General features: G+C 31.8%; 1 protein-coding gene across 1 annotated transcript in view; it reads left to right on the forward strand.

The window, feature by feature from the left end:
• Positions 1-13324, forward strand: part of LOC106681565 (venom protease) — a gene marked incomplete in the record, with an annotated part of 58377 nt that overhangs the window by 43763 nt on the left and 1290 nt on the right. Inside the window, 8 exon segments of the mRNA XM_014421922.2 lie at positions 3887-3987; positions 5316-5439; positions 5993-6141; positions 7568-7709; positions 7827-7990; positions 8887-8988; positions 9522-9673; positions 12796-13324. Coding sequence (XP_014277408.1) covers positions 3894-3987; positions 5316-5439; positions 5993-6141; positions 7568-7709; positions 7827-7990; positions 8887-8988; positions 9522-9673; positions 12796-12954 — 1086 coding nt within the window.

Consider the following 13324-nt stretch of genomic DNA (forward strand, 5'->3'; position numbering starts at 1 on the left):
ATTAGGTATAACATAAAATATGTCTTCCTATGTCTTGCTATGTTATTTTGTAATTATCATTACTTTAATTCTTCAAATTTTCGATATCGATATTTCGATATTTTAAAATATCGATATTTTAGTTCCGATATAATATCTATATCGATATTGCTATCCGATATCGATATCGATATCAATATCGATATTTTTCTTTCGATATCCCATCCCTACCTCAGGGTAGTATCCTTGGTTAGGACCAAAGGATAGGTCCTTTATAAAGTTTTCACAGCTGACATCCCAACCCATCCTAACACTATCCTCAACACGTATGCTGATGACACATGTCTATTGTCAGTGAACAATGATCTTTCATTGTATCCCAAACCCTCCAATCCCACATCACCACCCTTGAAGAATGGTGCCAAAACTGGAGGATTAAAATTAATTCCAATAAATCCCACCAAATCACATTTACCCTTCGACGTAAACCCATGACCTCTAGCCCTACAGTATCCTTTAATAATACCTCACTTATTCCTGTCGAACAGATCCGTTACTTAAGACTACATCTCGACAAGCGACTGACATGGAATCCTCATACAAGATTAAAAGACAAGAAACTGCTCGTAGATTCCAAATATTGGAACATTTACTAGACAAACGGTCTAAATTGCCAATCCATTACAAAATAAGGCCTATCTGGACATACGGATTGGAGCTTTGGGACTCCACTAAACCATCAAATTCCTCCAGAATCCAATATTACAGTCCAAAATCCTTCGTAAAATCCTCAATGCTCCTTACTTTGTCACAAATCAAGTCATCCATCTGGACCTCGATGTTCCATATATTGCCGATTTGGCCAGAACCACATACCATTCCTTCCATAATAAACTTCACAACCACCCAAATCTACTTGTTTCTAACCTGGCTTCTCCTTCATTATCTAATAATCCTCCTAGACGTCTGAAAAGAAGATGGCCTCAAGATCATCTCCTCTAGAAATGTTATTGGAGTTCTATCAGTGGGTAGATTCTCCACATGTTTGTATCATGTCACTATGTCACCTACAGCAAATTTACTTGTTGTATATATGTGTAAACAGTTGTAAATAACAATAAATAAATTATTAAAAAAAAAAAAATAAATGAAAAAAAAAAATCTCTCTTAAAATATATACAAACAGAAGAATAAACAAAATGAACATAATCAAACTATGTGTATGAAAAAATAAATAAAATAAGACTAGTTGTTATTAAAGCTAATAATTTATTTTACCCTATCGGTTAGTTCAATGTGAAACCTTTTCTTCCTCTCCACTCAGAGATTATAAATATCTAGGCCCGGTATATAAAATTTTTTGATACATTATATGTTGATATGTTTTGTTCGATATCAGGGGTGAACTCCCTAATCCTTACAAAATCAATTGAGGATACGCATAACATCATAACTACTCCCTTATTTACTAATGAAATCGATTTAAATGTAGTAAATGATTTTTTCAAACTCAATAATACAAAGTAATATTTAATTCCATCTTTCCCTAAGTTCAGAACTAAATTACGCAGATTTGAAAAGTATTTCGTTATAATACCTATAAAAAAATACCAATAAAAAAAAAATACCTGGACTAATTTCGTAATAAATGACTGGAAAAATTCAGACTGAACTTCATAGGGTTCTTATTTGGGGTAGAGTTCTTATTAATTCTACGCACTAATTTTTTGTTATTAATCAAAAAACATATAGGTAGATCCAATATTAGTCCCGTGACTACATAGAAACACCAAACTTAAACCTGAAAACAATTTTTATATTTTTTTCGTACTCTCGAAACTGGAATTATTCAGATTTGTCTCTGAAATCCTATGTCCCAAATCACTATTCTGATATGTAATTAATATATTATTTATTAATACTAACAAAAAAAATTATGCTTATTAAAACATAAGGAACGTCTTATGAATGACGAAATTCATCCTGACGTTTCTTTGTAACCGTGCTTTGCGTTTTTATTAGCCATACATTTGACTTTCTAGACAGCAAAGATAATTTCATCTTTTTCTAACTACTATTATCTTCTATTTCCAGGTCTTAAAAAAAAAAAATTATCTTATTACTTGTAAAGTAACTAAATTGAATCCTAAGATTGTATGTTAAAGCGCTCTTAAGTTTGGTATCTAATTTTTGTTGTTTTCAAGGAATAAGGAAACTTCCAGCTGAAATGAACGTGAGGAGAATCATCCTTGGCTCTAGAACAAACCGGTTTTTAAATTCTTATTTTTTAAAGTACTCTTCTCTGAAGGCATCATCATTATGGGCCGGGAGAACTCACCTCGATGGATAACGTGTCCCCTCCGCAAATAAACACAATAAATTCATATAATTATTTCATACTAAATTTTCAAAAGATATTTGCATACGATTTTTTTATTTATTTATTAAATTAAAAAATTAATTTATTTAAAAATAATAGAGCAAACATCAAGAGATTGGTCATTATAAATAATAAACTAAAAAAATATTTTTATAACATTCCAATGGCAAAGTCTTTAAGGATTCTTTAATGAAACCACTAACAGTCATTTACTTCCTACTACAACATCTGGCAGCCCAATCTATAATGCACCAATTATAAGCTGTTCGCAGTCTCGTCTTGACGAAAACTGGTTCCACCCGAAGCTGCTAAAAAAGTGGAGTCTGGTTTAAAGTCCTTAAATGTGTTAGAGTATCGTTAGAATAAAATAATTACACAGAAAAACATGCATAGGTCAACAAACAACAATTTGTGATATTTTTTTTCATTGTTTGCTTACACCATATTGGAAAAAACAATACAATCTGAGTTACAGAATAAATGTGAATTACAGTCATACAATTTGAGCAACGAATAGTACAAATAAATGAACAGTTATATAATTTGTCAAACGGGGGCTTTATAAAACATATTTATTATTTTCATAGCTAATAGTTGCTATAAATCTTTACTTTACGTCGCATAAAATTACGGATGTTTGAAATTCTGATTATAATATAAAATTTTATGGTTTTAGTTCTCATCAGTATAATCCGCTCTGGAAGATAAATGAGTAAAAACTAGATTTCATATATATTTGGTGGAATAAGCAGAAAATATTAAAAAGTCCAAAGGTTTCTGTAATCGATGTAAGCGATTCTAATAATGAATAAAATAATGTGCATTGAAGTTTTTAACTTTATATATATATATATATATATTATTATTTTTATGTAAAATAAAAAATGTGAATCATTTAAATTTTGTTTAAATCGTGTGCTTAGAATTTGACCCACAATATATATCTACTTTCAATATAAATCCACACCCGCACATACTTATCAGTTTCTGGCAGGTCCTTATGTGATAAAAATTTCATTTGAGTAGCTTTCACTGATAAATCATATTAACATGAATCAATATATTAACTATCAATTGCTTACAGATGACGGAAAGTACTACGTCATTTGCAGTCCGATTAACTAATTCATTTTGTAACCCAATTCTAGCAACAGAATATTCAACATAACAAATAATAAATTAAATTAAACATAAAATAAAATGCTCCTCATTGAGTGGGTCCATAGCGATATGCCCCTTTACCCTCTTTGGTGTGCAACAGCTTACGATTATTGCATACTATATGCAGTTGTTAATCTCTATTTTTAAAAAATACCATATTGGATAAGTATTTATATTATTTTTTTAATAATATACTTTAATTGGAAACATGAATGTATCATTAAGTATTTCTCATATTTCATAAGTTGTTTTTTACTTTCATAATAATTTATCTCAGTTACTTTAAATAATGATTAAATTCTTAAGATTAATTAGTTTTAAACTTTTTAAAATTGATGATTAAGTGTCATTTCCTTTCTGTTTTAGATAAATCATGATAAAGTGGTCGCTATCACTATGTGCGGTGTTGGTGGCGATCGGTTCAACTGATGGGCAGCAGTACCTGAACAGAACTCGAAGGCAAACAGGTAGGAGGAATTTAATTTATGGTTTTTTTATAATGTAAATTTATTATTATTTTTTAAATCTGGAACTAATAAAGTATTTATTATTATTTTATTTTTAGTTTTAAGTGTTACTTTAAAACTTATATTTAGTGTTATAGAGGACGTTGCCTTTTGAGGATGTAAAAAACTGTCTCTCACCACAACGCATTTTCTTTCAGTTATTATCAGGAATTAATGAAATAATTAAATCACTTATTATCTAGCTTCCAAATGTAATGAGAATTTTTCATATTTTCCATCTCTAGTTGGAAAGTTTTGATATATTAATATGAATAATTCAGTGAGAAATATTTTCCAAAAACTGTATATGAATATAAGCTGCAATTTTCCATTTTTAAATAAACATTAATTGAAATAATCATATATATATATACATTACCTTATACAACAATAGCTTATGATATCTGTTATTCTGGTTTGTTCCCTGTCGATTTTTTATCCATATAAGGTTTATTTCACCACTTAATTTAAAAAATGCTTCTTAATTAGAAGAGGACCAAACTACCTATTCAGACATAAATGTCACACTGCATTGAAAGGACTGTTTTTTTTTTGTTTTTTTATATGGCATTAAGCAATCCATAGCTTAGTGATGTTTGCCTATAAATACTGGCTGAGCTTTCCTTTTAGAAACATTTTTGCTGAAGTTTTCCTCTGTTCTGTACTATAGTTTATAGGTCAAATTACTACTTTAAAAGATTTTCATTTACAATTCTATCTACTAGAGGAAACCTAATTATATTCGGGAACAGAAAAGACTTGCATTATAACATTTTACTAAAAAGTAAATGATTTATCTATATAAATTGTCATTTTTAAGATTGTAAAATTTATTTATAACACTTTTCCTCAGTACATAAATTTGTCGAAAACGAGATTACATTCTAATGACGTCTTTATAGATATTTGGTTATTGAAGAATAAGAACTATATGTACTATGACAGAAAATAACATTTCATTTGTTATTTAAATGAAAAAGAGAAGATTATTCTGTTAATTAAAAAAATAAAATAAATAGAAAGAATGTAATGCATTAGACTTGAAGTTTAGTGAAAACTGAGAGTGCTTATGATGGATAATTACAAACATAAAAAAATTTCTATAGCGTTCACTCCATATAGAACATAGATGGTTAACTTGGACCAGTTTGCTGGAAGAAAATCTATTCCTGCAATCAAAACCTTTCTTGATTTTAATAATAGTTGTAATTAATTAGTTGTTTCAACTGCTGAAAAACATTATAAAAATAAAATACCTGTACTTCAGTTATATATTTTTATCTTTATAGGTCCATCTTGCACCACACCGGATAAATTCCAAGGTACCTGCGTGAATATCCGCAATTGCCCGGTAATGTTGGACTTACTTAAGAACCGGCGCAACGAGCCCGGAGTGTTGGATTTCTTGCTTAAGTAAATGCTTTTTCATTTATACTATTTTATATAAATGTAATTATATATTACCAAGTTAGTTATTTAGTCATGTTATAATAGCATTAAACATCTTGTTTGTTATTTTAGACGTGCCCCATCTCAAAGATACTATTTAAATTTAATGTATCAAATTCTTTTTTAATTCCTGCAATAATAAATTCGCAATTTTCTCAATAAGATTGACTTTTCATAATTTTTTTAAACGTGTCTTCGCTTGTATTGAAACTTATACTATCTTAACTTTACTATATGTAGTAGAATATAGAAACTTGAGATTCTGAATTCGATGTCCTTTTCACAAAGTAGTATAAAATGAAAATATGTACGTGCAATAAGCTAAAAAACATCCCTCTAGCAAAGTCGGTTACAAATCTATGTGTATTTTTATGATAAATAAGAATTCGACTATTTCTGCAATTTTATAAAATCTATATTAAAAAATATGAAAAAGATATATCTGTAATTTTTGTTGTTGTTGTTATTACTTCATCATGTTGAAATGATTGTATGTTTTTATATATTTTTCTTACAGTTCAAAATGCAATCCAGAAGTCCCATCAGATGTATGTTGCATGAATCAGCAAGGGCAAGATAACCGAATGTTTTTGTCCCCACCACAATGCGGGAAGACATTTGTGAACCAGCAGCCCAGAATCGTCGGAGGACAGCCAGCTGAATTAGGTAACGTACAATAAATGAATTTTTACTATCTAGAAATATTATATTTAATGTTAAGACCAATTACATCGTATTGCAAATATGTGATATAATGATATCCTGAAAAATACGATTCTTCTGCCCCTAGACGGTATCTCCGACATTGATCTAAATGCATTCTATGCTCAATCGACATTCCCGTAGACGTATTTTTGCTTAACAACAAAGCTGAGAGACCTTAATATTTTTTTCTCACTATCCGATTACAGCAGAAATGCATCCCAAAAATCCCCATGTTCAAGGGACAGGACAATGACTGGTTATGTCGTGATCACCTACAATTTGGAAAAAAGGAAAAAGAAACAAGGATCTACATTCTGTGTGAAGGGGAGTTCCCTCAGCTAATGCCCTAGAAGAAAACATGGAAGAAGATTGAACGTTAACTCACTCTTCCTTAAGAAGAAGAAAAAGAGTCCTTGGAAGGCCAGAATCTTCTTGTTTGAGCCTTATCAACAGCGGAGTCATCATGCCGATGGGAACCTAGTAAGAGATATTATATAACTGGACCTCTTGATACGCGAGATGATTAGAATAGTAATGTAATATTCTGTCACTAGTTTCACTTTTTTGGGTTGAAAATGCTTTATTGCTATGAAATACAATATTTATTTATATCCATACATCTTATTTTATCATTGACAGGATTTTCTATTGTGAACTTAATTACTTTATTTGCACTATTTTAATAATTTTAAAATATCTACGCCCTTATTATTTTTCGTTATAATTAATAAATCATCAATATATTTTGCCACTTATACTTTTTTTTATTCATTGTTCCGATTTGCTACGCTAAAATTTTGTTCAGGTAACAACAGCAAAGTATTTCCGAAAGTCTATTCCCCATGATCCTCCCATTTAACTGCTTAAAGCAATGATCGTTAAATTTAAAATAATTGTTACTAATACACAGTTTGATACCTTCTATACACGTTTATTTATATCAGTTTTCTTAGTTTTATCTGATAAATAAAGGATGGAAGAAGTAGTAAGTGTAGTTTAATTTCCCGGAAATTCTTTTAATATTATTACATCTATTAAAAAACTGGGAGGTGAATAAATTAAAAAAAAACCTTATAGAGGTGGAGTAGCATAAAAGTAGCTTGTCAATTAAATTAAACCTAAATTTACAAGAGCCCATCATGAGATCGCTAATTCTTACAGGGAAAAAATTCATGATTTGGCTAGCCGTTATTAATTCATATTCACAAAATATCCATATTGCATTAATATGATTATAACTGGACGAAAATAGATTTTGAATTCAGTTCTTTAATATAAGACATATGAACGATTAGAAATAACTTAATTTACAGTAAGTTCTTTTTTTTAAAAATTATAATTATTCCTTAGACAGGCTCTTTTAGTAAAAATGGCTGTTTTCTTCTAGGTGCTTGGCCATGGATTGCTCTTCTTGGTTATAGAACAAAAAGATTAGCAGGGCCGTACTGGCAGTGTGGTGGCACCCTCATCAGCGAGCGTTACGTACTCACTGCAGCTCATTGCATCAAAGTTCCTTCATCCCAAACTCTGTAATTTAAAGATATATTTCTAATGTGACTACATTTTGTTTTGTTTATAATAAGCCTCCTTTTAAAACAAAATATAGAATAAAATATATTTGTATGCATTCACAATTTTTCTTTTAGATACGTAGTACGGTTAGGCGAAAGTGAACTGGACAACGAAAACGATGGTGCATCACCAGTCGATATATTAGTGGACTCAGCTTTTGCTCATCCAGGTTACAGTTTAACTACGAAACTTGATGACATCGGACTTGTAAAATTGCAGCAAAGTGCCCAGTTTAATAGTACGTACATTTGGAACTACAAATCCATAAAGTAATATTAAAAATTGATATACATTAGGTTAAAAGTTATTTTATACAATATACGCTAACTATTCAATTAGTTAACTATTGTTAGTTGGTTGATAAAGAATGTCATTAAGGTCAGTTTCTATCTCAGTGTGTGAGCAGTGTTTAGTGTGTAAAATCATCACATTAGGTCAAAGAAATATTTTAATCCCTTTAAATTAATGGAATTGGGTTAAAAATGTTTGATTTCGTCTGAAAAGCTATTGAATTAGAATCCTGTTATCAATAGTAAAAAATCTAGCCTTCCCATTCGCATCTTTTCTCCGAAAATTCTTTGCCTTTTGTTATTGGGTGTTATGACCTCCTCTAGTAAGATTGCGGCACACAATAAAACATCGACCGATATACTAGTTATAAGTGTCCGTTTCAAGGGTGAGGTAAGTAAGGCTACCACTGAGGGCGGGAACTTCATTCTATGAGTTTATAAATAGACAAATTATTAAAAATAAATTAGTAGTATTATAGTTTTTCATTTATTCATAACATTTGAACTTCATGCCAACGAACTAATTTTGCTTTGCTATTTAACCGATTTAGTGAGAAAGCATTGTTATAGGTAAGAAGTACCTCAGTAAGCGTGGCAGTACAGAAGTACTTCCTTAGGATAGTCCTCTTTAAGGCTGTCATCTACAATTGTTTTCATTCTTGTAATGTGTTCTTCCAAAGAATCCGAAAGAGCTCGCGTGATTGTTTTACAGCCTTTTTCTGAAGCTTTTTATGTTATAAAAAAAAATTCTTTCAGATTTTGGATCTCATCACTCTTTTTAATCTGTTCATTTGTGTCTCTAAAATCAAATCTTTAGCATGCTAGTTATTTTATTTGTTTTCAGGGTACATCCAACCAATTTGTCTGCCAAATCCTGCAGATATGAGGTCTGAAAGCTTTGTCAGGTATTACCCGTTTGTTGCAGGATGGGGCGCAACTTCTGAAGGTAATATTTGTTATAGATTAATTAATAATTGTTTCTCTATTACATAAAATCGCTATTAAACATCAGGCAAACCAATGAGGAAAAATAGTGATGAATCCTGTATTAGTTCATATAATTAGTTTCATAATAACAAGCTAATACATCCTAACGACTCAATATCCAGTAAAATATATTAGAATTTCTTATTTTTAATGTTTATAATGTACTGAAAAAAATCTTACTAAAAAAAAAAGTCCAAATTTATTTAATATATCATATTAAATTTGGCGATTTTTAAAATATAAATAAAATGAATTTTATAGGATTAAATGAAAAAAAGAAGACAAAAGAAAATTTGTCATAGCATTAAACAAGTATAGTTATTAGTTTCATAATAAAATGAACCTTGTTTTAAAAAAAAAAAAAAAATGTTCAGAAAAAGAAATAATTCCTAATTATTCTCTTGTATCATAATGTGTACAACATTTATAGTCATATTAAAATGCTATCAGAAAATATTTTACTTCATTAAGTTAAAATGTAGTTTTTACTAGGTCGTGGTGCCGCTTCCAAAAAACTACTCCAAATCCAGGTTCCAGTGACTGACAATGAATCTTGTGATAAAGTGTACACACCAAAGGGAGCTAGGATCCTCAGTAAACAGCTTTGTGCAGGTTATCCAAATGGAGGAAAAGATGCATGTCAGGTAAGCAATGTTTGAAATAAAAGTGACAATTGTGAAAAATCCTAGAATATTTCAAAAATATGCTCATTTTGGAAGATATCTGGTAGTAAGTACTATATAAGAAGTCAGTTTTAAGGATAACTCAGATAAAAAAAAGAGTTACCACAATTTACAAATTAAAGTGCAAGGGCTTAGGAGAGATGATCTTAACCCATTTCCTTAAAAAGGAATGGTGGTTTATTTTTCTTGTATTTTAAATAGTCACCCAGAGATCTTTAGCACCACATTGACTTCACTTCTGTGCATTGTAAATGTCCTCAATAGTTTTATATCGTTATACAAAGATAAGTTTGTATGTAAAGTGAGCCAACACTTAAAAGAATATGAATATGGGTTCTAAACTAAGGGGGGAACTAATCCAATAGTTGAGTTTGGTTTTATAGTAAAATGTATCAATAAAAAAAAAAGGCAATAAAATAATAATCATAATACTATTTATAAAATATTAAATAATATTAACGATGACAATGGTCTACATGAATTTTTTATCGGGGTTCTAGGCACCATTTTTTAAATTTTTTTATTACATCTGATAATAAAAGAAACAATAGTTCAAGATCCTGGTTGTTTTTGTAGAAATTAGAAGAATATTTTGGATTTTAAACGAAATAGACGCCGTTCTCTCTATGATTAACTCCAAAACTACACGCCTGACAAAATGGCTCCCTGCTTTATTTTAATGTCTATGTTATTTTGAAACCGAAGTGAGCTCTGTACGATTACTCTTTAAGAGCTTTTCAAACATTGGCCACTTTCTCTATAAAGTCGAACATTGTCATAACTGTCGACGAAAACAATCATGTTGTTTTTTCGGCCAAGACTCCCATTGGAGTCCTATACTGTCTAACCATGGTTGAGGGTCAAAGTTTTTCATTTTGTGGGACCGCCACTAAATGAAAAAGTTAACACCCCAAGCCGGATACGAACCGGCACCGCTAATAGACATCAAATTGGTGAGACTGTGTCTTAACCACTGAGCAACGGGCGACCCAACAATCATGTTAAATGTTGTTGAAGTAAATTTAACTATCTCTCATTTCAGCCCATAAGAGAACGTTTAGGCTCAATGGTTCTTCTCACAACTCAGGAGATGGTTCAATGGTTCAGTTCTAGGTCCGGCCCTGTCGAAACTAGTGTTTGAAGAGTTGCTAGGGGAGCTATAGAACAGAGGGTTCCTTTCCACGGCCTACATCGACGACCTGGCAGTCATCGTGGCCGAGAACAGCAGAGCCAGATTGAAGATGGAAGCAGAAAGGTGTGCCGGTCTCCTAGGAGAATGGTGTGAGAAGAGGAAGTTAAGTTTGGCCGCAGAGTCATTAAGACTCAGGCCAAACTTAGAAGAGGCTCCACTGATAGGGCTCATCCTATTTCCTTGGACATCCAAGGACAGAAGATTAGACTGAGTGAGGAAGTGACGTACCTCAAGGTGAGGATAAAAAGACGATTTGACAAGACTCCTCACCTGATATGTTTAAGGGATATAGGATCCTATCACTCAATGGATTGAGCAGGATAGGAGGTGCGTTCTGAGGAATCAGATACCCTGCTACGATGGTCATTTATAAAAGCGTGGTCCTGGGTATTCTGAGATACACATCCCCTGCGTGGAGCCGGGACCCCACGCAGGATCAAAAGTAGGAGACTGGTCACCATACAGAGGTTGGCTCTGCTAACAGTCACGAAGACCTACAGAACGGTGTCGCATGAGGCGGTGCAGGTGCTGGCCGGAGCGATGCCCCTGGACTTCATTCCCTAGGAGGATTTCGGCAAATACAAAGTAAAGAGGCAAGGTGTTAGTAGCGCTACCGGAGGGACTTCGAGAGAGGATTGGCGAGACCCCGAACCTATGGAAGAAGATGCTGCGGAAGGATTCCATTGGAGAATGGAATGGACGGTGGCACGGAAACCAGAAGAACGCTACTCTGAGGAGGTTCTTTCATACCGTCTATTCAATACTGAGAGCGGGGTGGGTCCTCCCAGATTATTAGGCCTCGCAGACCCTAACAGGACATGGTGGGTTCTGGAGAAAGCTGCAAAGTTTTGGGAAGAATCACATCCCTACGTGTGGAGTCCCTGAAACTACAGAGCATATAGTGTTCAATTGCACCGCCATGGAAGGACATTGTGCCAGGTTGTTAAGGAAAACCGGTATATTCGCCCTCGCCGAGTCGGACTTCCCTCGTTTGATAGAGGAGGAGAATTATCCCTTCTTCAGGGAATTCATCAACGGGTGGAAGGAGGTCGTCGCCTAAACTAAATATAGCCTAAACATTCTCTTATGAGTTAAAATGAATGCAAACTAAATTCATTTCAAATTTATTCTGGATATAGAAGAATATATTGACGGTATATCACAGAATAAGAGCGTATTTTGATTTTAAATTATAGCTATTCTGTTAGGCGCTTAGTTTTGAATTTATTTAGAGGTAATTAAAAAAAAAGTTGGCGAATTTCGCTTTAAATCTGAAAAGTCGTTTTTGTATCTACATAAGTATATTTTATAGTATACAATAGGAATGTTTCGTGATCATTCTGAATCAATACTTCTTTGCTGAAATAAAAACTCTAAAATAATATTTTTTTATTGAATGGTATAATCAATTATATGAATATGTCATTATGATGAGCAGACCGAAATGAGAAACCTCTGGTCTTGGGATCTCGTGAAGTGAATGTAGTTCTTCAAGTGGGCATGATATTGGTACAGATTCTATGAACTACATATTGCCCAGTGGATTTTATTTTCAACCGATAAAGCATTAACTTTGAAATATAAGTAATTACATGCCAAATAGAAATTTAAAGAAAAAAGACAATTTTAAGGAAAAACAATTTCCAAAAAAGGATAGAAATAATTAGAAAGATATACTGAGGCAGACAGTTTTTATTTGCTTGGTTTTCCAGAATTTCAACATATAGGGCTACTCTAATCATTTGAAAATTTCAAGAAGTTTCTATGGTTATGGTTAATGTTTTTATTGTTAATTGTAAAACATATTTATATAATTTATTGCTTATAAATTAATACTTTGTTAAATATAAACAAAACAAATAAATTAATGGGTTATTTCCTCAATTTACAGGGCGATTCTGGTGGTCCCTTGATGTTACCCAAAGGAAATGTCTACTACCTCATTGGAGTCGTGTCTTTTGGTTATGGGTGTGCGCAAGCTGGTTTCCCAGGTGTCTACACCCGTGTGACTTCATATCTGGATTGGATCGCCGATAATATGGTTCAATGATGGGAATCATGTGATTAAATTGCATGAACACTTGATAACTAGTCTTGAAAAGAAAAAGATGTATTGATATTATTAATGTTGAACATTCCATGAAAAAAATGAGACCAAAAAATTAAAATTTAAAACAGAAATTCCAGTTTTCAGGCATTATGGTACAAACCATAATGTAAATATTTACTTTTAATAATTATATTATTGTTGATAAATGCAATCAAGTTCAATGATCAAATAAAATGGTTATCATTTCATAATTATACAAAAAATACAATATTTCAAACATCTTGTTAAATATATTTGTTTTTATTGCAGTTTTCTTTTTCATAATAACATGCTACGAAGAAATGCTAATCACACCCACAAATACAGTTAA

The sequence above is a fragment of the Halyomorpha halys genome, unplaced genomic scaffold (genome assembly GCF_000696795.3).
Source record: "Halyomorpha halys isolate HHAL.00 unplaced genomic scaffold, Hhal_1.1 Scaffold348.1, whole genome shotgun sequence".
In the NCBI taxonomy this organism is placed as follows: Eukaryota; Metazoa; Arthropoda; class Insecta; order Hemiptera; family Pentatomidae; genus Halyomorpha; species Halyomorpha halys.